At 42.4% G+C, this 26,537-nt stretch overlaps 1 protein-coding gene across 2 annotated transcripts; it reads right to left on the reverse strand.

Moving 5' to 3' along the window:
• Positions 1-11,186: 11,186 nt before the first annotated feature.
• On the reverse strand, positions 11,187-26,303 carry LOC119321699 (protein BONZAI 1-like). 2 transcript variants are annotated; one of them, XM_037595266.1, is made up of 16 exons: positions 25,898-26,303; positions 25,117-25,164; positions 16,303-16,448; positions 16,131-16,179; positions 15,343-15,399; positions 14,778-14,960; positions 14,508-14,630; positions 13,757-13,818; positions 13,503-13,608; positions 13,315-13,429; positions 13,134-13,210; positions 12,903-13,040; positions 12,498-12,662; positions 12,309-12,422; positions 12,028-12,124; positions 11,187-11,851 (listed from the first exon to the last, which is right to left on the reverse strand). In XM_037595266.1, the coding sequence occupies exons 1-16, from the start codon at positions 26,042-26,044 to the stop codon at positions 11,757-11,759; spliced, it is 1,722 nt and encodes a 573-aa protein (XP_037451163.1). In that variant the 5' UTR covers positions 26,045-26,303; the 3' UTR covers positions 11,187-11,756. The 2 variants fall into 2 exon arrangements, with proteins under 2 accessions (XP_037451163.1, XP_037451162.1); XM_037595265.1 differs by having other exon boundaries at positions 14,496-14,630; positions 25,898-26,302.
• Between the last annotated feature and the right edge of the window lie 234 nt (positions 26,304-26,537).

Below are 26,537 nucleotides of genomic sequence, written 5' to 3' on the forward strand. Positions count from 1 at the left end.
TGACCATAGTACATAGATATATGTTTGTTTCATGTTGTTATCCTCTCCACCTTACTACTGAACCGGTTTACCAAAATGAGTTTCGTATACTACAAGCTAAACCTGTGATGTGTCTGCTTGTTTCTCTTGTAGTATGCAAACAGAATATTGGAGAAGAGCACCCCACTATGCAATGGTAGAGAAAGTAATGCACATAAGGTTCAAGATAGTGAGACACCCCTGTTGGTCTCCAAGAAAGGTGATAAAAACGATCTTGTAGACAGTGAGAAAACCCCACAGTCCTGCGTTGATGTAGTGTTCGAGTTATTGGCTAGTACCGCTGGCACAAGCTCTTCGAACTCGCTGCCTGAATCACGTCGGCTTCTTTAGTCTTAGCTACAAGCTGAAAGGCATCAGTCAGCTGTGTTGTGCCAAGAAGACGAAGGACAGAGGAAGTCCCTGCAGAATTCAGATGTGTACTTTCTTGTGCAACAGCAAGCGCTGGAGGATTTAAGCGCCAAACAAGAGAAAGTTAATAAGCTTGCTAAGCATCTTGCCAGCATTATGGGTACCCAGGATATTCTTTCTTGAACTCTTCTGAAGTGGTTTCAGTTCTGGACTTGTTTTGCTGTGGCGTTTATATGCTGCTTTGTTCCCTATATTTGCACTGGTGGCGAACTTTGATGCCCAGTGGATGTAATATGTGTAATAGCCGTGATAGCCTAGCATAAGTTGCTTGCTTATTTATTTCCTTGTTGTCTTGTTTATTTGTTTGCTTGTAGTCAGTGCAGTTCTTTTTCCGCGGTTTGCTAGTGGCTGCAATAACCTATTATTTAAAACTAGGCCACAATTACCATGGGCTAATGTTTACTGTAGTTACATTGGGACTCCTATGGGTCGTAGAAACAGTGGGCCTTCTATGAGCCGTAGAAATAGTGGGCCTTCTACGGGCCGTAGAAACAATGGGCCTTCTACGGGCCGTAGAAACAATGGGCCTTCTACGGGTCGTATCATCAATGGGCCTTATACGGGCCGTATGATCGATTGGCCAAACATGGGCCAATAACAGGCCGCATTATGGCCGTAAACGGGCTAGAGTTGGAATCGACCATTCATGGGCCAACCATAACGGGCCATCGTTAATAGGCCGTATTTGATGACGCTATGAAAACGGCCCAACGTATTAACAGACCACAAACGGGCCGACTGTAACCACGGGCTGAATTTGGCCCACAAGTAGAAAATGAGAGTAACGGGCCGTAAGTAAACGAATGCTGGAAATGAGCCCAAGAATAAATGGGCTCTGAGAAGGCCAAAAGATAACATGGGCTGGAAACGGCCCAACGGAATAACGGGCCGTCAATGGGTATAAAGTGATACACTGTTCATTACGGGCCAGTTTCACCACGGGCCGTTCATGGGTGTAAAGTGATACACTATTCATTACGGGGTAGTTTCACCATGGGTCGTTAATAGGCCAAGAGTTACATAGGGCCTCATATGGGCCGAAAGACGTCATGGGCCATACATGGGCCAGAAGTGAAAACGTGCTGGAATCATATTGGATGGCCCAGATGACGCTACTGGGCCTAATTCGGATAGGGTGTAATGGGCCTTGGGTTAGCGGGCTGTAAATGGGCTATATGCGAACAGGACGTTAACAGGCTTTCCATGGGCCGGCCCGCCACCTTTTGACCAAGTCAAATGGGCTGACCTTTTCACAGGAATGGGCCTCTGTTGGGCCGTGCCACGTGTCGACGTATCATAGGCACCTTCTATCCAATGAGTGGATGACATCTGTCCCAACGATGAGCCGACACGTGTTTCCTCCAGCCAATGATGATTTTACACGTGGAAAATCCCCATTGGTCGGGGCTGTTAATGGGTTATCGGATCCAAAACCCGACCCGATAGCTTAACGGTGTTCCGTTACGGTGGATGCCACGTGTCGGTCACCCTTGACGAAAGCACTTTTGTGACGCGCGATTTATTGTCATGGAAGTGGACACTTCTGTGATGATAATTTTGGTAATGTCATGGAACACTTCTACGATAGCACAGGTATGACTATCTTGATTCTGTCATAAAATCATCATGGATGTACATGCATGACAGAAAACGTGACCTACTATGACAAACACGTATCATCACGGAAGTGTATTCTTTTGTAGTGGTCCAGGGCACGCCCTCCCCCCTGGGCGCGCCTCCTGCCTCATGGGCCCCACGTGGCCCCCCTCCACTTATTCCTGCACCCACACACTTTGTCTTCCTCCAGAAAAAATCACCACACCACTCAAACTCGTGTTCTAGCTCGTTTTGTTGCGATTTTTTATCTCCTTGCTCAAAGCTTCATTCACGAAACTGTTTTGGGGGATTGCTCTTTGGTATGTGACTCCTCTAGTGGTCCAATTAGTTTTTGTTCTAGTGCTTTATTTATTGCAAATTTCTTCTGCTAAGGTGACCTTGTTCTTGAGCTTGCATGTCAAATTTATATGGTCAAAAGTAGTTCTAATGCATGATATAGCCTCTAGGCACTTGTGGGAGTAATTGCTATCAATTTTGTTGAGTTTGGTTCACTTTTATTTTGATTCATTAAAAAAATTCAGGAATTTTCAGAGAAAGAAAATGATGAAGAGATTGTTGAGGGGCTCTTCGAGTCGAAGCTTCAAGTATAAGGAAAGTGAGGAAAATAAGAAGCGCAAATATAATCTCCCTCACACTGCGGAGGTTCGGCCGCGTGAATGGCCTTGTGATGAGTTCTTAAAGGCAGTCGGGATTCATGATGATTTTTATCATTTGGCGGAGAATGCAGGCTTCACCGACTTCCTCCACAACCAGCGCGAACAGTATCTCCTACTCACTAATATTTTCGTGCAAAAATTTTACTTTCATGCTAGGAAATCACCACCTACAGTGGAGTTTCATTTATATGATGAGGTTAAGGAGATGTCATTATATGATTTTTGTCGGGTCTGCAAGATACCCTTTGAGGGCAGCATAGAGGAACCACACCGTAATGATGTGGGGGGGTTTATTGATATGATTGTTGTAGGGGAAACGAGGAAAGTTTCAGGTGCAAGAATTACTAGCATACATTTTCCTGTTTTACGTTACTTTGCAATATTTGCTAGTAGATGTTTAATTGGTCGCGGGAACAGTGGAAATCTTAGTGCACCTGATATTGTTATTTTGTGCCATGCTTTGTTTCGTGATACAACTTTCAGTTTAGGTGTTGTCATGGCTAAGCGATTAAGTCTGAACCGTACAAAGGGCCCCATCTTCGGTTGTATCTTTGCTTCACGCCTTGCTGCACACTTTAATATACCTATTAGGCATTATGAGAAAGAAGAAAAGTTGTTGCCCTCTATTTTTCTAGATTATAAGAGTATGGTAGCACATAATTTTATTGTTAAAAATAAGAAGAAACTGCTTAAGTATAATTTGATAATTGATAAAAAAATATTGTGAGATTATTACCTTGCATGCGCCCTATTTGTTTAACATATTTTCAGGCAAGTACCTCATTTTGCCGGAGGACATTCATGCATACTTGAGTGCGACACCTGCTCCAGAGGATGAGCCGGAGCCACAACTTGACCCTTATCGACAGTTTGTTTATCAGTGGGATTCGGAGGAGATTGCTAACAAGTGGCACCCTAAGGACCCTCCTCAGTACACCGGAGAGAGTAGCTTTGATCCATGGGCATAGACGAACTTAGGCCAAAAGCCTAAGCTTGGGGGAGTACGCATTTCTCATCGACATTACATTCATGTTAACACACTCATTCCAGTTGTCGGTGCTCATACTTTTTTATTGTGCTATCCATGCTAGTTTATTTTCTTTTCTAAGCCTTCTTCTTGTGTGTTTAAAAAATCTTAAGAAAAACCAAAAAAATTAGTTATAGTGTTTAGCTAGTTTACTTTTCATGCTTGTAGTAGTAATTAAAAGAAAACCCAAAAAGATTTTTCGTTCTTCTTTTGCTTGTTGGGAGCTTTCCCGTGTAAATAGTTTGATTTTTTTCTTTTCTTTGGGGGTCGAGAGGAGAAGACCATGATGAAAATGTTGAGTGGCTCTCATTTGCATTATTATTGATTTAACCAAGAGCCCATATTACCTTGTCTTCTCCCTTGAATTGAATGCTTGGAGATTCCAGCTTAGTCCAATGCACGTGCACTATTATTATTATCCACACCGTTCGGTCGTGCAAGTGAAAGGCAATAATGACAATATATGATGGACTGATTGAGATGAGAGATGCTGGTATGAACTCGACCTATCTTGTTTTTGTAAATATGATTAGTTCATCATTCCTGATTCAGCCTATTACAAATGAAACATGTTCACAATGACAATTAGAGATTATAGTTGTTCATGCCATGCTTAATTAGCTAGGAGTTTATAATGGTTTACCTTGCGTGCCAACATGCTATTAAAATGGTTGTGATGTGGTATGATAGAGTGGTATCCTCCTTTGAACGATTCGAGTGGGTTGACTTGGCACATGTTCACACATGTAGTTGAAACAAAATCAACATAGCCTCCATGATATTTATGTTCGTGGTGAATTATATCCTACTCATGCTTGCACTCAGTGTTGATTAATTTTAATGCATGTTCATGACTGTTGTCGCTCTCTAGTTGGTCGCTTCCCAATCTCTTTCTAGCCTTCACTTGTACTAAGCGGGAATACTGCTTGTGCATCCACTTCCATAAACCCCAAAGTTATTAAATATGAGTTCACCATACCTTCCTATATGCGATATTTACCTGTCATTCCAAGTAAATTTGTATGTGCCAAACTCTAAACCTTCAAGTGAAATTCTGTTTTGTATGCTTGAACAACTCATGTATCAACTAGGGTTTTCTATATCTTCCATGCTAGGTGGGTTATTCACACGAGGAGTGGACTCTGCTCCCCACTCACGAGAAAATGGCCGGTAACCGGGATGCCCAGTCCCATGCTCAAATCAAAATAATTGCAAACAAAACTCCCCAGGATTGTTGTTAGTTGGAGGCACCCGTTGTTTCGGGCAAGCCATGGATTGATGCTTGTTGGTGGTGGGGGAGTATAAACTTTACCATTCTGTTTGGGAATCGCCTATAATGTGTGTACCATGGAAGATATCGAGATCTCTTGGTTGTTATGTTGACAATGAAAGTATACCACCCAAAATATTATTTATCTCTATTTCAAAACTCGAGCTCTGGCACCTCTACAAATCCCTGCTTCCCTCTGTGAAGGGCCTATCTATTTACTTTTATGTTGAGTCATCATCCTCTTATTAAAAAGCACCAGTTGGAGAGCACCGCTGTCATTTGCATCCATTACTATTAATTTATATTGAGTATAACTATGACTGAATCTCTTTTACCATGAATTACAATGTCTAGTCAGTCCTTGATCTTCAGAGGTGCTCTGCATTTATGTTTTGCGGTCTCAGAAAGGGCTAGCGAGATACCATCTTGTTATGTCATATTATGATTGTTTTGAGAAAGTGTTGTCATCCGAGATTTATTATTATTGCTCGCTAGTTGATTATGCCATTGATATGAGTAAATATGAGACCTAGATGTTATTGTGAATGTGGTTAGTTCATAATATTTGCTGAAAACTTGAATGCTCGCTTTACATATTTGCAACAACAAGAGCAAACAGAGTTTGTAAAAGTTTCCCTGGGCGCGCCCCCCTGTCTCGTGGGCCCCCTGAGGCTCCACCGACCTCAACTCCAACTCCATATATTCATGTTCGGGGAGAAAAAAATCAGAGAGAAGGATTCATCATGTTTTACGATACGGAGCCACCGCCAAGCCCTAATCTCTCTCGGGAGGGCTGATCTGGAGTTTGTTCGGGGCTCCGGAGAGGGGAATCCGTTGCCGTCGTCATCATCAACCATCCTCCATCACCAATTTCATGATGCTCACCGCCTTGCGTGAGTAATTCCATCGTAGGTTTGCTGGACGGTGATGGGTTGGATGAGATTTACCATGTAATCGAGTTAGTTTTGTTAGGGTTTGATCCCTAGTATCCATTATGTTCTAAGATTGATGTTGATATGACTTTACTATGCTTATGCTTATCACTAGGGCCCGAGTGCCATGATTTTAGATCTGAACCTATTATGTTTTTATGAATATATGTGAGTTCTTGATCCTATCTTGCAAGTCAATGGTCATCTACTATGTGTTATGATCCGGCAACCCTGAAGTGACAATAATCGGGACCACTCCCGGTGATGACCATAGTTTGAGGAGTTCATGTATTCACTAAGTGTCGTATGACTATATTCTGAATACATGCCTACATTACATTGATGAACTGGAGCTAGTTCTATGTCACCCTATGTTATAACTGTTGCATGAGGAATCGCATCCGACATAATTATCCATCACTGGTCCAATGCCTACGAGCTTTTCATATATTGATCTTTGTTTAGTTACTTTACCGTTGCCGTTGTTACAATTACTACAAAACTGCTACTGTTACTTTTTCCACCGTTACCGTTACTTCCATACTACTTTGCTACTAAATACTTTACTGCAGATATTAAGTCTTTCAGGTGTGGTTGAATTGAAAACTCAACTGCTAATACTTGAGAATATTCTTTGGCTCCCCTTGTGTCGAATCAATAAATTTGGGTTGAATACTCTGCCCTCGAAAACTGTTGCGATCCCCTATACTTGTGGGTTTCACAAACACATGATGTTATATGTCCTTGTTGCAAGGGTGGAGGTCATTATGTGAGCCAATGCCCATCCAAGCATGTGATGATCATTACTAAGGATGGTGGGTATGAGTCCGCTAGTGACTATGATGAGGAGACTTTGGCTCTTATTGCAAGTGAAGAACATGGTGGAGATGGTTCTAAAGAAGAGATGCAATACATGGCTGCTGAAGGCGCTAACAGATGTGGAAGTTTAATTGATCAACATCTTTTGAGTGTGCAAGTAGCACAAGCTGAGCAAAATCATAGGCGCAATCTGCTCCATACAAAGGGAGTTGTGAAGGAACATTTTGTTTGCGTCATCATCGATGGAGGATGTTGCAATAACTTGGCTAGCATGGAGATGGTGCAGAAGTTGTCTCTCACCACCAGACCACATCCTCATCCTTACTACATACAATGGTTCAACAACAGCGGTAAGGTTAACGTAACATGTATTGTTCATGTGCATTTTAGTATCGCTACATATGTTGATTATGTTGATTGTGATGTGGTACTCATGCAAGAATGCTCTCCTATTACTTGGTAGACCATGGCAACTCGATAAAAAATTGTCCACCATGGTAGAAAAAATCAGTATACTCTTGTTCATAAGGATAAACATATTATTTTTCTTCCTATGTCTCCTGAACACATTTTTGAAAGATGATCTTACTAGAGCTAGTAAAGCAAAACAGGAGCAAAATAAGAGTGAAAATCATATTATGGCAAAAGAATTTGAGCAACACAATAAGCATAACAAACCATCATCTAGTGTTGCCTCTGAAATTAAATTGAAAATTGGATGTTTACTTGCCACCAAATCTAATACTGATGATCTAGATTTTAGCAAATCTATTTGCTGCTTTTGTGTGCAAAGAGGCATTATTTTTATTCGAGACGTGCCTCCCTCTTTGCCTCCTATTATCACTAACATTTTGCGGCGGTTTGCTGACGTATTTCCACAAGATGTGCCACCGGGATTACCACCTATTCGAGGAATTGAGCACTAGATTGACTTAATTCCCGATGCTTCGTCGCCCAACCGCGTGCCATACCGTACAAATCGAGAGGAGACGAAGGAGATTTCAAGTACAGGAGTTGCTCGACAAAGGTTATATAAGCGAATCCCTTAGTCCTTGTGTTGTTCCTATTATTATAGTGCTCAAAAAGGTTATATACACGTATGTGTGTTGATTGTAGATCCATTAATAATATTATTATTTCCTATCGTCATCCTATTCCTAGGCTAGATGATATGCTTGATTAATTAAGTGGCTCTACCATATTCTCCAAAGTTGATTTGCGTAGTGGATACCATCAAATTCGTATGAAATTCGTAGATGGATGGAAAACAACATTTAAACTAAGTTTGTCTTATATGAGTGGTTAGTCATGCCTTTTGGGTCAACTAATGCACCTAGCACATTCATGAGATTAATGAACGAAGTTTTACGTGCTTTCATTGGATGATTTGTGGTAGTCTATTTTGATGATATATTTATAGCAGATCTTTGGAGGAATATTTGGAACATTTGTGTGCTATTTTTATTGCATCCGTTTGTTTGGTAACCTTGGGAAGTGCACCTTTTGCATTGTCTGAGTATCTATTTTTTTTGTCTATGTTGTTACTCCATGGGGAATTGAAGTTGATAAAGCCAAGAATGAAGCGATTGAGAGTTGCATGCAGCCCAAAATGCTCACACAAGTAAGGAGTTTCCTTGGCCTAGCTGGTTTCTATAGGAGTTTTGTGAGAGATTTCAGCACCATTGATGCACCTCTCACTGAGCTTACAAAGAAGGGTGTGCCTTTTGTTTGGGGTACGACAGAGGAAGAAACCTTCATGGTATTGAAAGATAAGTTAACACATGCTCATTTACTCCAACTCCTGATTTTAGTAAGACTTTTGAGCTTGAATGTGATGCTCGTGGAATTGAATTACGAGGTGTGTTATTACAAGATGGTTAACATGTTGCATACTTTTCTGAAAAATTGATGGGCCTAGTCTAAATTATTCTACTTATGATAAGTAATTATATTCTCTTGTTCGGACTTTGGAAACATGGCAACATTATTTATGGCCCAAAGAATTTGTTAAACATTCTGACCATGAATCTTTGAAACACACTAAAAGTCAAGCAAAACTGAACTGTAGACATGCTAAATGGGTTGAATTCATTGAGACTTTCCCTTATGTCATTAAACACAAAAGGGATAAAAAATGTTATTGTTGATGTTTTGTCTCGTCGTTATACTATGCTTTCACAACTTGACTTTAAAATATTTGGTTTGGAGAGCCTTAAAGACCAACATGTGCATGATGCTGAATTTGATGTGATGTAGAACTGTAAAGAAGGCAGAACATGGAACAAGTTCATCATTAGTGATGGATTTGTGTTACGTGCTAACAAGCTATGCATTCCAACTAGCTCCGTTCGTCAATTGTTGCAGGAGGCGCGTGAAGGAGGATTAATGGGACACTAGCGTGAAGAAGACGGGGGACATACTTGCTACACATTTCTTTTGGCCAAAGATGAGATAGGATGTTGGGCGTTTTGTTGCTTGTTGCACTGCATGTCAAAAACTAAGTCACGACTCAATCCTCATGGTTTACATATGCCTTTGCCCGTATCTAGTGTTCCATGGAAGGATATATCTATGAATTTTATTTTAGGTTTACCTCGAACAAAGAAGGGGAGGGATAACATAGTTGTTGTCGTGGATATATTTTTGAAAATGGCATACTTTATACCATGTCATAAAAGGGATGCTGCTGCTAATGTTGTTGATTTGTTCTTTCATGAAATTATTCGCTTGCATGGTGTGCCTAATACAATTATTTCAGATCATGATAATAAATTTCTTAGACACCTCTAGAGATGTTTATGGGCTAAGTTGGATACTAAACTGCTCTTTAGTACTACATGTCACCCCCAAACTGAAGGAGTTAATAGAACACTGTCTACTATGCTTAGGGATGCTTGCCTCATATTGAATTTGCTTATAATCGTTCGTTGCATTAATGTGTCTTTTTAAAATTGTGTATGGTTTCCTACCTCGTGCATCCATTGATTTCTTGCCTCTTCCATCTTCGGAGAAGGTTAATTTTGATGTAAACTACGTGTTGAATTGATCTTAAAAATTCATGAGTTAACTAAGAAAAACATTAAGCGCATGAATGCTAAATTCAAACTTGCTGGCAATAAGGGTAGAAGACATATTGTGTTTGAACCAGGAGATATTGTTTTGTTACATTTATGCAAAAAAATAGGTTTCCTGATTTGCGCAAATCTAAACTAATGCCACGTGTTGATGATCTTTTTAAGGTGTTGGAGAAAATAAATGATAATGCGTATAAACTTGAGCTGCATGTAAATTTTGGGGTTAATCCCTCTTTTAACACTGCAGATTTGAAGTCTTATGTGGGTGAGGAATATGAGCTTCCGTTGAGGACGACTTCAATTCAAGGAGAGATGAGGAGGAAATCACTAATATAGTTACACCCACAAACCCTGCTGCTACACATACTGGACCAATTACTAGAGCTCGCGCATGCCAATTAAATTACTAGGTACTTTTGTTTCTTGGTAACGATTCCAATGTTAATGAGAATATGATGTTGCCTAAATTGAACGTTTATTTTGCTTGCAAATGAAGGGTCAACATGGACAAGAAGGATGAACATTGGAGCATGATCAAGCATGGAGATAATGGCGCGCGCAAGGGGAACAAAAACGAAGTTTTTGGTGGAGTTTTTAGCACTTTTGAGCCACAATGATGACATACAAGTACATAGATGAAATATACAAGATGGCATTTCATAAATTACGTCCATAGTTTAATATAGGTGTTGCGTCACCTTATTTTTGGGCCAGGCCCATGTAATTTCGAAATACACTTAGTAGCCTGTTTCTAGAGTCGGTATTAATAGGGGAAAACGACATAGGATGGAAATTAGTCCCATCTTGCCAAGTGTGGATGAAATTCCCCTCTACCTTCCTATTTGTGCAGCCCTTAGGGCGTCATTTTAGACTTGGGTTTTGTTTGGATTAAATTCATCATAGCTGCAACTCACGTCCTTCGTTTATGTTCAACGACGAGATGTGTTCAACGATCAGACCAAGACATCACAGAACCCCATTTGATTAGTAAAGCTTTCCTCTTAAATTCGCAATATTCAAATTGCAATATCAGTTTCTTACATGTTCTTCGTTTGCATGCAGAAAATAGACCCATGTGGTCATATTGATCATGATGTGGCATGGTCAATAACCTTTCGAAGTTGCTTTAACAATTACTAAGGCGCGACGTCTTCACATGTTTGTTGTCGGATCGTCAAAGCCAACTTTCACCGAAAACGATAGCTACCTCTCATCAAAACATCCGCCTCTATCACCAATGCTTACAACCTCCACAGTGCATAGTATCATAGCTTGTATCATAGTGACCTCATTTATTGTCAAGCAACACTCTAGCCAAGTACTAGAACACACATGAGGAAATGCTTTAGTCCACAAGGGTAATAAACGGCACAAACTATATTAACACATCAGTATATGACAATACAAACAGGACCAAACGGAGCTTGTAGAATCTCAACTCACAACCAGAACAAAAACGGGAAGTAAACATTGAACATCTTGTTTGAGCCTGTATGCAGATCATACACAATTCAGAATTTTAGATGGGTTTTCTGAAACAACAATCTTCAAGCTGCAGTACCTTGGCAGTTACTTGCCTCGACACAAACCACCCTGAACCCGCATGGGCATGGTAGACTTGACAAGCAATAAAATAGCATGGAGAGTGTGAAAAATGATATTTGATCCAGGTTAGGATCTCCAGATAAGCAGCAACCAGCATGGAGAATATGCCATTGATATTTGATCCAGGCTATAATCACATGAGATCGATCTCTTTTGTCTTCAACATCTTCAGAATCCATCTTGTTGCTTCTTTTCACAACCAAGGCTTAAAATTTGCACAATGATGTGGCTGAATCGCTAAATTATAGTAGTAACAAAGAACATTCGAAGGATATCTTCTAAAGACTTGCCGCCAGATGTAATCTTGTATTAACTAATTGCTTGAATTTCTCTTGTTCTCATGTAAGTCATGAACTGCCCAGGTATTTCAGCAAGAAGTGACTGAACTATGGATATCCCGGTACCTGGAAATACGATGGATTATCACATTCCTTTATTTTCTAAGTGAAGGTCAAGAAAGCAAAATCATATGCAGGAGACAGCGAATAAATATTATACAGATGGCAAGATGCATGAAAACAGAATGATCTGTCCTCTAATGCCAAAACTACATCGAACACAGCTTTACTAAAACACATACCATGCACATCTTTCATTGGGGCGAACTGTATCACATCCCTTGATGCAACTCTCCCGGTTGAGCTTTCCAATCTTCCCCCTTTATTTGGATCCAGAAACTGCACAGTGAAAGAATATTGTCGTCTGATTTTATCTACTTTTCAGTGATTAGGGTTATGTCAGTAGTAGACCCTTCCAATTGGTACAGAACTATTACTTTAGCATTCCACTTTTATGTCTAAAAGGAAATATACAAATGAATTTACACAAATAAAACTGTGAAAACTTGTCCAGTCCCATTACCTCCATTTCCTTGAAGTCAGCCCCACCAACTCCAACAACAATGATGGACAAAGGAAAATCGGATGCCTTTATGATTGCATCAATAGTCTCCTGAAAATCAGTCACTACACCATCCTGGACAAAAGATTAACGGGTAAGAACGAAAAACATGGTGCAGTTTTTAAAGATGGGCCTAGAGGTATTACATACCGTCACTATTAACAAAATAAAGTATTTCTGTTGGTTGCTTGTAAGGGATTGGCTTGCTATTGCTGTAGCGGTGCTAAGTAGAGGACCAAAGAGTGTAGGACCAGCCAATGACACATTGCGTAGCGCACTGGTATAAGCTGACATAATTCCCTGTATTCCCTCAACCTGAGGAAGATTATGTGGGTAGGCTATGAATAAATGGAAGCTTAAACCTTAAGAAGACACCCAAAAAAGAGAGGAGAATGCGGCACAAGGGTTCATTCATTTTGCAAATACAAACAAGTTCACTAAACTTAACTAAGATAGGTGAAAAAGCGGATTCTCAATTAGCTTTCCAGAGAAAGCACACAAATTCTTCATCTGAAGACGATACTCCATTCAAATGTTGGAAATAATGTAAAATACCTCAGGCTGATAAGTGCTGCCATTTAAGTTGAAACAGTGTGAAACAGGACCGTCAATAGGTCTTGCTCCATAGCCCCAAGAGGGGATACGCTTAGCTGGATCATAGTACTGTAGTATATCTCCAATCTCCAGTATTACCTGCCACAAAAACAGCAAAGGAAGAACCTAATATCAATTTGTGCTCAAAGGTTCATCAGAATACAAAACTAGAATGGTAAATCAGTTGCCCACTCTTTGATATGCATTTGGCCGTCCGGAGGGGTCAATATAATGCAAGGAATCTGGAAGCCGAGGGTTTCCATTTGAAGCTATAAAGCATAAACATTGACAGTAAAAAATAGGAAGTGTGCTGTTACAAACTAGTTAATGAGAATTGAGCAAGGCCAGCTTGCAGTAGCACATCCGTGCATACCTGTGTAGTCGATGGCTACCATCAAATTCAATTGACACCCAGCAGAAATATAATCGATAAAAGTATGTCTACTGTTCTCAAGATATTTCTCCACATATACCTGGCTCTTCAATACCTGCATGTCAGAATAAATTCGGTTAATACAGTATAACACTTGCAGAGGTTCTACAGAAGAAGAAAAATATTACCTCGTTACTATGACAATCATGTGCATTGCTGGCAGGAACAAAGAAATTTTCACCATTCCCACTATGGTACATGTTTTCCAATTCGGCGATTGATTTTACCATCTTGCTGTCAAATTACAAAGGGTATCTAATCAGAAAAAACATGAATTTGAGAATTAATGGCATAGGCTATAAGGCACCATTACATGCTAACAACTAATAAACAACAAAAGCGAGTGCAGGTAGCATGTTGAGTTACAAAAGGGGACAATTACCCAACTAGGTCATGTTTGCCATTGCTACTGAAGTTGAAGCATTCTATCATGAGGGGATTCTCCTGAAACATAATACAGCCACGAGAAAAGAAATACAGAGGGATTAGACACATACAAAAGCCATTAGGCAACAAAGAAAGTGGATTTTTTCTTTATTCATTTTAGAGCAGCCGCCTGTGACGCCTGTCGAAGCGTTATCTTTCAAAGGGGGCCGGCTGATGAAGATCTAAGGCTGGCTACCTAACTTACCGCTTCATGCATGCTCCAGTGAAGCTCAGCCATCGATTCCACATTGGACGACTCCATTTAAATTACAATTTTGGGCTACTCGTCGTTGTCAAGCTCTGCGCCCTTCTACCGTCTTCTTTTACTTTTTGTTGCTTTACTTTTCACATGCGACCTTCTGACTACATAAGCCTAGATTTAGGGTGGTAAGGGCATGTTATTTTGCTAGGGTTTCCCTAAGCCGCCGCTGTTCGCATGCCGGCAAGAACTCCTGTAGCTAATCTAAGCGAGTTTTGAATCTTCTGAATTTTCTGAGTTTCCTGAACTTGTCAAGCCAATCCTTATCACCGCCCATGCGCTTGCAAAGAACTAACACCACCAGCTAGTGGTTCAAAACTTCAAATAAACATATACGCAATGCTGACTCGAGGGGCATGAAAGTTCGTATATATAAGCTCTAATTGCACCCTAAGCAGAAAGTACAAAAGAAAATGGAAGTGGAAAGGTCTCATGCCTTACTTCCGACCTGTTGGAGACTCATAATCACTGGCTTCCACATAGGATTGAGATCATTCTTCCTTACTTCTGTCTTGCAAATTGGAACAGGTGTTCCGTTCTCTGACATTCTGGATATTAGCAAGAAAGGATCCTGTAATAAGCATGATTAGAAAAGTGAAAAACTATTTTCTTCTGCAACCAACAATCCACATGCAAAAGCATAGATAGCCATTCACCAAATTGCAAGTGCAACAACAGTAAAACAAGTACCCAGCAAAAGATGAAAACATAAACTTACACTTTTTGAAAGAAGATCCTTGATTTCAAGATCTGAACAGTGGAATACCATTTCCATTAATGCTTTTGAACCAGCACTTTCTTCGGCATGAACAGTTAACTCACCAAATTTACTACGATTTGGTAAGTTGTGCTCAGAAACACCAAGCTTTAGGGTGAACAATCTATTCTGTTTGGTGATAACCTACAAAATCAACTTTGATCTCAAGAAACAAAATATGCAAGTGCTGGCCACACTACTTTGCAACCACAAAACAGTATGTTTATGATGAACCTAGGATAATATGTCGTGGAACTGGAACTACCAACCAGTTCTAGAGCTGAAAATCCGGATGATAAGATAAACTTGGCCACCAGGTTAATACAAGCAGGATTTCTTACTTTGTCCTTTCCTCCCTTCACCACTTATTTTAAGTTTTACAGCACAGTTTGACGTATTCATTGCAGAAGGTCCAAAATAGTTACTCTTTCCTCAACACAAGTATGTTTTGTGCACTTAAGTATTTAGTCAAGGAAAGAAACAATAGCCATGAAAAGCAGCAATGATTTAACCATAGTAAACATACATCGGATAAATTACAGATGGCTTCTCCAAGAAACTGTTGCTCCTCCAGTTTAAGCATCTGCATTTCAGGGCAGGCTAACATTAGAACTGTAGTGACAGATGAAAGGAGGAATGAGAGAAGACTTTCCAAGATATCATATTTGCCAGTATCCTTGCCAAAACTAAGTGTGTGCAATGGGATGCATGGTTTTTGAGTCGCTGATTAGTCACTGTATAGTCGCCGACTAATCGCCAAGTCGTTTTCCAAAAATCAGGGCGACTCGCGACTATACAGCGACTTATGGAGACTATACAGCGACTTTCGTCGACTATACGCCGAGCCGCAGGGCTCGCGGCGACTCGCCAAGTCGCGACTCAAAAACCTTGATGGAATGTAGATTAGGGTTGTTCATATCAGCAAAAAGAAATGGTAGAAAAAAAGGAATAAAGTGAAGAAACAAATAAAATGAACTGACAGTTATCAGAACATAGTACAGATATCTTTCTTCTATTTTGGGATTTGGGAAATCTAGCAGAATCACAATTTTAAGATACTCTGTGGTTTCTAGAGAACTTCAGTAACCAACAGACTAAAAACCACGGAACAATCAAATATTTCTTTTTGTATAATTTACACCGTTATAAATAAAAATTAACTAAGCCTACTGCTACATAATCCAATTTGGGACAGTGCAAAAAAGTAAAGTTGTCATGAAATGTCAACTTTCACATCGAAGGCTTTCTCTAGCAGAAAATCATCGGTACGAGTATTTTGAGAAGAAAAATGAAAAAATGACAAAACATAATTACCTTTTCACCGACTTCATGAAACTGCGGATCAATATCATAAATATGAAACCTGTGAGGAAATATATCTGTTATAACCGAGGATTGACAAGATGTAAAATTCATTCTTAACACTTGTAGTCTAAGATAGAAACAAGGGAGAATTGAAGTGATTTAGTGAACAGTGGAATCTTACACCAATGGCTGAAGAACTTCAAACTGGTATTGCAAAATGATCTTTGCATTCCATGACGGGCTCGATGAATTTACAATAACTTCAGTGCGCCCAATTTCTTCAAGTGCTCCATCATTGCTTGAATACACAACGACTATGGGATTGCTCTGCAAAAGAAAGAGGGAGATTGAGAAGTGTAACACAAAGTTGGATGAGATAATATGATAGAATAGATTTGTTCTGGACATGGGTCCACAGTATCAAGGCAAGAGTAGCAGCATGGGAGGAGTCCATGAGAGAGAAGTATCCTAAGAGTCCACTAGTAAAGTATAAGATTAAGAAAGAGTCCAATTGTATAAGGAAATATCTAAGTCTAGTTGTATTAGGAGAGGTCAAGGGCCTCAGCATATATAAGGATGACATATGCATTCACATTGGAGGCAAGCAAGAACAATCAATCTATTCTCCCAAGTTATCTAAGTCTAGTTGCATGCACTGTCTACCCAATCCCTCGCAGCCATGCCAGCTGGGTATCTTCAGCCCAGTAGTTATCCCTTTCACCCTTTGTGAATCAAGGTTCACAACATTTGGTATCACAGCCGACCACCATCTGAGTCGACATGTCTCGAAGCTGCTCATGGATGGTCGCGAGTGCTTGCCCCTATGTCACGCCCTAGGGGCGGCTGGGTTTCGCTGGCGACCGGATCGGAACTGGAGAAGAGGATCTAGATCAGGGAAGGAGTCAGAAGGTAGGAGAAGGTAGCAAAGGGGATAAGAGCGAACGAGAGGTTCAGAACTGATTTCATTTTCTCGATGACTTGCTACAGTAGTCGACCGTTGCTTATATATGCACGGACCGTTGCTTATATATGCACGGTTCGTTTACAAGACCGGGCCGGCCCACGGCCCAACACCCACTCAATACTTGCGGCCCAACTCGCCATTTGAATCACCCGCTCGCTTCTTTTGTCTTCTTCTTGGCGATGCTCCTCCCTGTCCTCTGCTTCCTGACTGTGGTCAGTGCGCTAGTACTGACAGTACCCTCCTCTGGAGAACCAGCTTGTCCCCATGCTGGTGCAGTCGGGTACCTGGAACGGAGTACTTGGTAGTCTTCCCACGTAGCTTCAGTTGTAGGAAACTTTGTCCAATTGATCAGCACTTGTTGATGAGCGGCATTGCCTTTCTTGACCAAGCGACGATCAATGATCTCCTCTGGCTGCATATCAGGATCAGACAAGTCCAGTGGCATTGGCAGAGTAGTGAACACTGGGGTGTGGTCAGGCACGTGCTCTTTCAATTGAGAGACATGAAAGACCGGATGAACCAAGCTTCCGCGCGGCAATTCCAGTCTGTAAGCTGCTTGACCGATCTTGGGGAGAATCTTGAAGGGACCAAAGTATTTCATGGCCAGTTTAGGGCAGGGACGATTGACCACAGACGATTGGGCATACGGTTGCAGTCGCAAATAGACCATCTCCCCTTCAGTGAACTGTCTGTCAGTCCTCTTACGATCTGCAAACTGCTTGTACTTGCTCTGTGCTCTAGCTAACTGTTCCTTTATTGCTGGTGTGTGTTCAGTATGTATAGACAACCAATGCTGTACTTCAGTATTGTGAGACTGAGTTTGACTGTACAGTTTTCCCACATGTGGCTCATATCCATATAAAGCTTTATAAGGAGTGCAACCCAGACAAGAGTGGTAGGTGGTGTTGTACCAGAACTCTGCTTGAGGTAGCCATGCGACCCACTTAGTTGGTGAAGCATGTACAACACACCTGAGATACATTTCTAGACACTGATTTACTCTCTCTGTTTGCCCATCTGTTTGAGGGTGATATGTTGTGCTCATCTGCAACTCAGTGCCCCAAATTCTGAACAATTCTTTCCAAATGGCACTGCTGAATATTTTGTCTATCTGAAACTATAAACAGAGGTAGCCCATGCGGTCTGACCACAGTGTTGAGGAAAACATTTGCCGCTGATGCTGCTGTGAATGGATGTTTCAGTGGTAAGAAGTGACTTTCTTTGGTAAAACGGTCAACAACCACTAGAATTGCATTGTACCCTTCTGATTTGGGCAAACCCTCAATAAAATCCATGCTGATTGCTTGCCAAGGACCATCAGGCACACGTAAAGGTTGGAGCAAACCAGGCACTCTGCAGTGTTCATGTTTTGCTTGCTTACAAACATTGCATTGCTTCACAAAATTTTCCACATCTTTCTTGAGACCAATCCAACTGAATAGTTGTTTCACCTTGTGATAAGTTGACAACATACCAGAGTGACCTCCTATGGGAGAGGAGTGAAAAGATTGGATTAGCTTGGTCTGAAGCCCAGTACTAGCTCCCACCCATATTTTTCCTTCCTGTTTAATGAGGCCCTCCTGAAGCTGAAACCCAGGACAAGCTTGACTGTCCAGAGCCAATTTGGTGAGCATTTCCTGAGCAGCAGGATCAACAGTGTAAGAGTTCAAGACCTCTTGGACCCACACAGGCTTGCTGGTAGACAGTGCTTGTACTGAAAATAGGTGTGCCACTCTAGACAAGGCATCTGCAGCTGTATTTTCCAAACCTCTTTTGTATTGAATAGAGAAATCTAGTCCCACTAGCTTTGTCATTGCTTTTCTTTGTAGATCAGATGTTAAGTTCTGGCCTCCCAGGTGGCACAAACTCTGGTGGTCTGTTTTGATCACAAATGGAGCACTGGACAGGTAAGATCTCCATCTGTCAATGGCCATCATTATAGCCAAAAATTCTTTCTCATATATGGACACCTTTTGACTGTTCACTCCCAGAGCTTTGTTGTAGTAAGCTACAGGGTGTCCTGCTTGTGTGAGTACTGCACCAATGCCAGTGTTGCAAGCTTCTGGCAACAAAGTTTTGGTGAAATCTGGCAGTGCCAACATAGGTGTTGTGGCCATAGCTTGTTTGAGTAACTGAAATGTTGTTTCAGCAGCTTCTGACCACTGGAAGGACTGCTTTCTTGAGCAATGTTGTGAGTGGCTTTGCCAGCAGACCATAGTTCTGCACAAACTTTCTGTAATATCCAGTGAGACTCAGAAAGCCCCTCAGTTCAGTCACATTGGTGCGAGTTGGCCAGTCCAACATTGCAGCAGTTTTTGCAGGATCAGTACTCACTCTGTCAAAAATTATATGACCCAAATACTCCATAGACTGTTGTGCAAAAGAGCATTTGCTTTCCTTCACAGACAATTTGTTTTACTTCAGTGTATCAAATACTGACTGCAAATGAGTGATATGTTCTTCTAATGTTCCACAGAAAACCAAGATATCATCCATGAATATTAACACAAATCTCCTGTTAGAGCCTTTAAATATGTAATTCATGAAGCACTGAAAGGTAGCAGGAGCTGTGGACAATCCAAATGGCACCACCTTGAACTGGTACTGGCCATTGTGGGTTTTAAAAGTTGTTTTAAATTCATCTGCTTCTGCCATTCGAATTTGATGGTCCCTGACCTGAGGTCCAGTTTGGAAAACCATTTAGCCCCTCCTAGCTCATCCAAAAGTTCATTCAATCTCCTCTAGTCCACACAAAATCTCCAGGTCCCATCCTTTTTCTTGACCAGTAGCACAGGAGATGCAAAAGGACTTAAATTGGGTGTAACGAGCCCTGACTGTAGCATTTTAGCTACTTGCCGTCCTATCTCATCCTTTTGTTGTGGTGAGTATCTATATGGCGTATTTCATGATCAAAATCCCTCTGTGGAGGTAGGGTTTTGGGATCACTGAAAACAGCTTTGTTTGCTTGCAGAACTTGTTGAACTTCCTCAGGTCTTTGAGATTGAGGGCTAACTACAATATGATGTAGCATAGTTGTTGCCTATATGTCATTCCCTTTTTCCCATTTCTTTAGTTGTTCCCTAGAAACTTCCTTAATTGGCTCTGCCTTAGCAGGTATTACTCCTTGCAACCTCACAGTTTGCTGTTGATATTCAAACTGAATCCACTTCTCAGCCCAGTGACACTGCACCACACCCCACTGTTCCAACCAATCCATGCCTAATATAATATCATAGCCTCCTAGAGGAAGCACTTGCATGGCACTGGAAAAATTGTGTCCCTGAGTCCACCAAGTCAGTTTAGGAACAAATTTGGTACATTCTACCAGTCCTCCATTTGCCATTTTCACTTGCATGGGTCTATGCATTTTTTGTGCAGGTACTGAAACTCTGTCCAACAGTGCTTGGTCCACAAAGGTGTGAGTACTTCCTGAATCAATGTGTATCAGCACAACTTGGTTTCCTCAGTGCTCTCAGCTGTATGGTTTTGGGATGTGATGCTCCAGACAGAGTTGTGTCAGAAATTGTAGCACATTCCTCCTGATAGTTGTCCACCAGTGCATCTAACACTGCATCTGATATAATTTCATGAGGATCCACTAACTCTGCTGCTGTCAACTGGGCTGCAGGAGCAACTGATGGTTCACATGCATGACCTGGCACATATTTCTCTCCACACCCATAACACAGCTCATTTGCACGTCGATGCTCTTTCAGCTGCCTAGCCTTCCAAAGAGCAATATGTTGTTTATTATCATTCCTGGGAACTGTATATTTTGGATATGTGGACTTGAGAGACTTCTGTTGATGTAGCAGCCCTTCTTGTACTACAGCATACATAGCTGCCAACTGAACTGTTGCTGGCAATTGCATTTCTACAACTGAACGCAGCTCCTCCTTCAGCCCCATAACAAAACGAGTGACCAGAAAAGTGTTGCTGATGGTGGGCTCGTAGGGCCTGATATGATATACCAGTTGCTGAAACTGTTGCTTGTATTCCTCCATCATACCCCCTTGCTTAAGCAACATCAACTCCTTCATCCTTTCCCTGTGGATATTGACATCAAATTCTTGCAGAACAGCAACACAGAACTGTTCCCAAGTGTGGAAGGCACTCTGCTGTTTGAACGCTTGATACCAGTGCGCTGCATTGTCAGTTAAGTATAGAGAAGCAGATGTAACTCTGAAATTGTCCGGAATGTGGTACAGGCGAAAAAATGCTTCACTTGTCGAGCCAAATTCGGACATCTGTGCCATCAAACCTAGGGAAATCCATCTTGGGCATCCACTGTCGTCTTTACGACTGATCCTCAGCCCCATGCAGTGCAGTGAGATCTATTGGTGGTGGTGGATTTTGTACCTGAGAGAAACGCTGAGGTGCTCGAGGTGGCAGACCCGGCATGGCGCCCAGTATACCGTTCGACACCTCTGATGCGGTTAGGGATGAACTCTCTCCAAATCCTTGAGGCATCGGCTGCTTCCCCAGTTGCGCGGCATGCGCTTGCTCTTGCTGAACGTTTCCCAGGGTGTCGCACGAGAGATTCACCTTCATCTGAACCTGGTCGATGCGGGCAGATTGCTCGGTGAGCTTGGCGTCGAGAGCCTCGAGCTGCGCGCTGATGCCGTCGACGACCGTGAGCTTGCTCTGCGCCGCGTGCAGATCGGCGAACTCCAGCAACATCCGCTCCTGCAGTGCTTCCATCTCATCCGCGAGGAAGCGCGTCTGCGGGTTCAGCTTGAATGTCGGCGTGGTCGCGACTCGTTCCCCCCAAATCAACCCACCTCAGGTCGGGAATTATGCAGATCAACCTGAGGGGATCCGCGACCTTCGCCTCGGATTTGCTGGGTACGATTCAGGAAAAAAATTGAGCACGAGCGGAGCGGCGGCTCTGATACCAGATTGTCACGCCCTAGGGGCAGCTGGGTTTCGCCGGCGACCGAATCGGAACCGGAGAAGAGGATCTAGATCAGGGAAGGGGTCGGAATGTACGAGAAGGTAGCAAAGGGGATAAGAGCGAACGAGAGGTTCAGAACTAATTTCATTTTCTCGATGACTTGCTACAGTAGTCGACCGTTGCTTATATATGCACGGTTCGTTTACAAGACCGGGCCGGCCCACGGCCCAACACCCAGTCAACGCTTGCGGCCCAACTCGCCATTTGAATCACCCGCTCGCTTCTTCTGTCTTCTTCTTGGCGATGCTCCTCATGTGCATCACCCATGATTCATACTTGCTCATTTCATGCGGTTGATAGCCACTATTGCCATGCTTTGCACATGATTCATATTGCTTCTTGTCATATATCTCCATATGTTACCTCTTTCATGCTAGATGATTTTCCATGTATTGAGTGCAACAATGCTACTAGTCTTGCTAATGAGATAGCCCCCATAGCTATCTACCATATATTTGGAGATTTTTGACATATTTCTTGTGAAGCATGCTTGTCTTCTCTCTTTGCACCATATGCCTCGTGCCATGACCATTAAGATTGTTGCATCATATTATGCATGCACTTTTACTACTAATGGTTATGTGCAAGAGAAAAGAACCATCATGATGGATGATGTGTTTATCTACCATGCGCATATGTTCTTTGCTTTGTTTTGTGCATGTGTAGGATACTTGGACTTCATTTCAACTTCTACTTCACATGAGTTAGACCACTCAAACTATTGAGAGCAAGCCTCATACATTCTACCACGACTCGCTTCTACACCGCATTTGCTTGTGCTTCGGCATTGTGAAGGATGCACAAGGACACGCTTTCAAGGTGACATCCTTCTTGAGCATGGATATTGTGGATCATACTACTTGTGTTGCTTGCACCATGAGACTTCTTGGTCATCTTGGACCACTTGATTGCGCACATGTTAGAGATCTTGCTATGACTTATCATTTTCACCTTTCCATGTCTCATGATATATATGCCTTGTGTGTTGCATCCGACTTGTGGGTTACTTGCTCCTATCATATGTTTGGTTGCAACAATGTCATTTCTTCACATATGCCATGTACACTTGCTCCTTCCATTGCGTTGAGTGCCACACTATCTCACTACACCATATGCACATTATGCTTGGATTGTCTTGCCCCATGTGTTTAGACACTTCATTTTCTTTGGTGTTGTGAATTATCCATATGCATACCATAGACCATCTCTTGAGCGTTTTATGCATGCTTACTATGAACTTGAGGTAGATGCTTATTCTCTTTTCACACATATTTGCATCACTACCTCACGTTTACATGCTTGTTTCCATGATGACCTTGATTTTGCTCACATTATGTGCTTTATATGCCATGCCACAATCCTATGTCACACCATATGCTATGCTTGATGATGACACTTGTTCGGTGAATCACCACTTGAATGCTTGGTTTTGCACTAACGCTAACCACATTTGTTTTTCCAAGTGTTTGTCGTCCTTGCTCCTTTTGAAGGAATCCCAAGACGATGCGACATTGGAGAGTGCCTATTTCGAGCTTCAAGATGACAAGTACTTGGTGATCGTCCACTTCTACACGGCGACGCCATCTCTTTCCCATGGTGATTTGGTTTTCAATCCGAGGTCGGATCTTTCCCAAGGGGGAGGGAATGATGTGGAGCATCCTACGGACATCACCATGTCAAGTTTCTGTTTGGCAAGTGACACGTGCGACCTCTACTTCACATACATAAAGGTGAATCATCTCCTTTACATGTGTTCACTTGACGCCTTTGAGGATAGTATACTACTTGACACTCCTCTCATGTGCATGCATAGGTATTACCGGAGCTTCACCATTAATGAGAGGGAGTGCGAGCGCATGTGTACGATTACACCGTCCACGAGGGAAGCATGGAAGAGAAGACGGAAGAAGACCGAAGAACGTACAAGTCTGCACTTGCCCGGATCATCCGGATCCCCTCCCGGACGATCTGGCCGACGCCCGGATGATCCGGCCCCTGGCCCGGACGATCCGGCTACGCGCCCGAAGACAACAGCATGAGCCCGGACAAAGCCGGATCATCCAGACCCCCACCCGGATCATCCGGACCCTGACGCCCGGATCATCCGAACCACCTCCCGGATCATCCGAACCATGGCTGCGTGCATGACTTGGGCCGAGGCCCATGTACCCATTTCGCCCCCTCACTTACCCCTTCGTGACTTAGACTATAAATAGACCTCCTCCACCTCCTTTCTAGGGTTAGCAATATGATAGCTCATCTTAGTTGAGCTTTGGTCCTTACCTTCTTTTCTTGAGAGAGAGAGAGAGAGAGACCACTCCCATGGAGTTCAAGACCTCCATGTGAGCATGTGAGAAGATCCCGAGGGATTCAAGACCCCCTTGTGGGAAGGATCTATCTAGATCATCAAGACCCCATCTCCTTTGGATTTGGGATGAACTCTACCTTGTATCTTTCCCTTTGATTGTTCATGTACCTTGTGGATCCATGTGTTTGTTAGTCTAGTGGATGTATGATTGGACTTGTTCTTGAGTGTTCCTCTTGTGATTTCTCCCCGTTCTTCCCCGTGTTCGTCGTGTTCTTCGAGGAATACCCCTTCAATTCATGAAAGATCGGCCATTAGGGTTCCACCCTACATCAACATACTTCCGCTAAAATTTTGAGGATTTACACTTCACCCATGAAGTACATCTAGCTCTGTTTTTTAAGATGCCAATTGTCATACTTTGGCATGTCCTTTTATTACCACAAGTCAGCATTTTCCACCTTGAGGATAAATTCAACATTTTCTTGAAAACTGAGGCTAGCAGTGGCAAATAAACCGTTTCATCCCTTTCAATGGTACGATGTAATTGCAAGTGTAAATTTATTGTTGCACTTGCGCACATTTGCAGTTGTGGATATACAATATCCTACTATGTAACTAACCAGAGATGGAATACAAGTGGTACTTAGTAGCGAATCATTTCAAATATTCAACATGTGATATGTCATAGCAACACATTGAGATGCCAATGACAATAGAATTTCAGACAGGGCAAAATCACAATTGCGAGAACAACAAAAGAGAAGTGTACCTTGAAGAAATATTCTTGATCGCCCAAATTTGATGCGGAGAGAGATAACTATTTCAACATGTCACATAGAGCCAAAGTTAAATAATACAGCAAAAGTTAACAGGTCCGATCAATTCAGAAATTGAAATTCTACTGCTACAATTGATGGATTAAGCAATAAACCAAAACAACACATAAAAACAGACATGTTTCTCCACCCCCACAAAACACACTTAAGAACGTTCGGGATTCAATACCAAATACCATGACATGACTAAAACAAATGTATCTACTGCTTTGCCCCATGGCTAAAAGTATCCCAATCTGGAGCCCACGAACAAGGTAGGGACCCACTTATCAGTTTATCACTGGCCTTAGGTACACCATGCAGTATATTATAGACAACCCTACATAACACAATAGCAACATTCAGTGTAGGTTTAAACTGGTGAAGCCTTCGATTAGAAGAACATCAGAAAATTGCAGAGTGCAAGTACAAGTCTGTCGTAAATCATATTCATCGCATTTACCCTAGCATATTCAGTGTAAGCTTGTAGATTGCATAACGCAAATGGTATAACATCTTCTTTTTTTTGCAGAAATCCCCCGCCCAAGAACAAAAATGCGAACACGGCACCAAAAAAGGGCGCTAGTGGAGTAGGATTAACTGACTTATGCCAAATGGGAATTCCGATCCCGGCAAGCACAAACCACTTCAGCCCACACCATACACACGCAAGAGCACCACCGAACGAGGTCGAACCAGGAGATGTAGCAGACTAGCAGTGCCTAGACCCCGTACCTCGATCTGCGTGGACGCGCCGGCGCCGCGGGAGCGGAGGAAGCGATCAGCCGCGGCGGAAGCGGCGGAAGCGGCATCGGCGGAGGAGGCGGCGGGGCCGACGGAGTGGCGGCCGGCGCCCATCTCGTCAGAGCAGCAGTTCCCCATGGCGTCCTTCTCCTCTTCCGCTTCGCCGGCGAGGCGAGATCTATCCGTGTATCGATCTCGGCGAGGAGAGAAAGAGGCGCCTGGTAATGGGATGGTAGCAGCAGTACCAACTACAGCAAGTGGAGTCCTGGTCTCGTGGAGACGACGCGGAGACTTGGACAACGGACGGCTAATGGCAACTTCAACGCGGATCGCCTGGTTGACCTCTCAAACGTTGTCCAGACAGTTTCAGTCATTCAAGGCGGCTCATCGGTAAATGTTTCTGGACGTGACTAACGTCCGACTAAATTGGAAATGAATCCTATCCCAACTCCCTTCAGTGCAACAAGCATATCCAACACACCTGCACCAGCTTTCGCTATTTTATGGCCTTAAGTACCGCTATTTGTGTCCCTTTCAAATGGAAGATGTCAGAGTCGGGGCCCCGCAGACCCAAAGAAAGGTTCGAACTCTGATGTGTGCGTGAAGAACTCCGCTAAGCTACAGGTTCCTA

Source organism: Triticum dicoccoides, chromosome 6B (assembly GCF_002162155.2).
Source record: "Triticum dicoccoides isolate Atlit2015 ecotype Zavitan chromosome 6B, WEW_v2.0, whole genome shotgun sequence".
Classification (NCBI taxonomy): Eukaryota; Viridiplantae; Streptophyta; class Magnoliopsida; order Poales; family Poaceae; genus Triticum; species Triticum dicoccoides.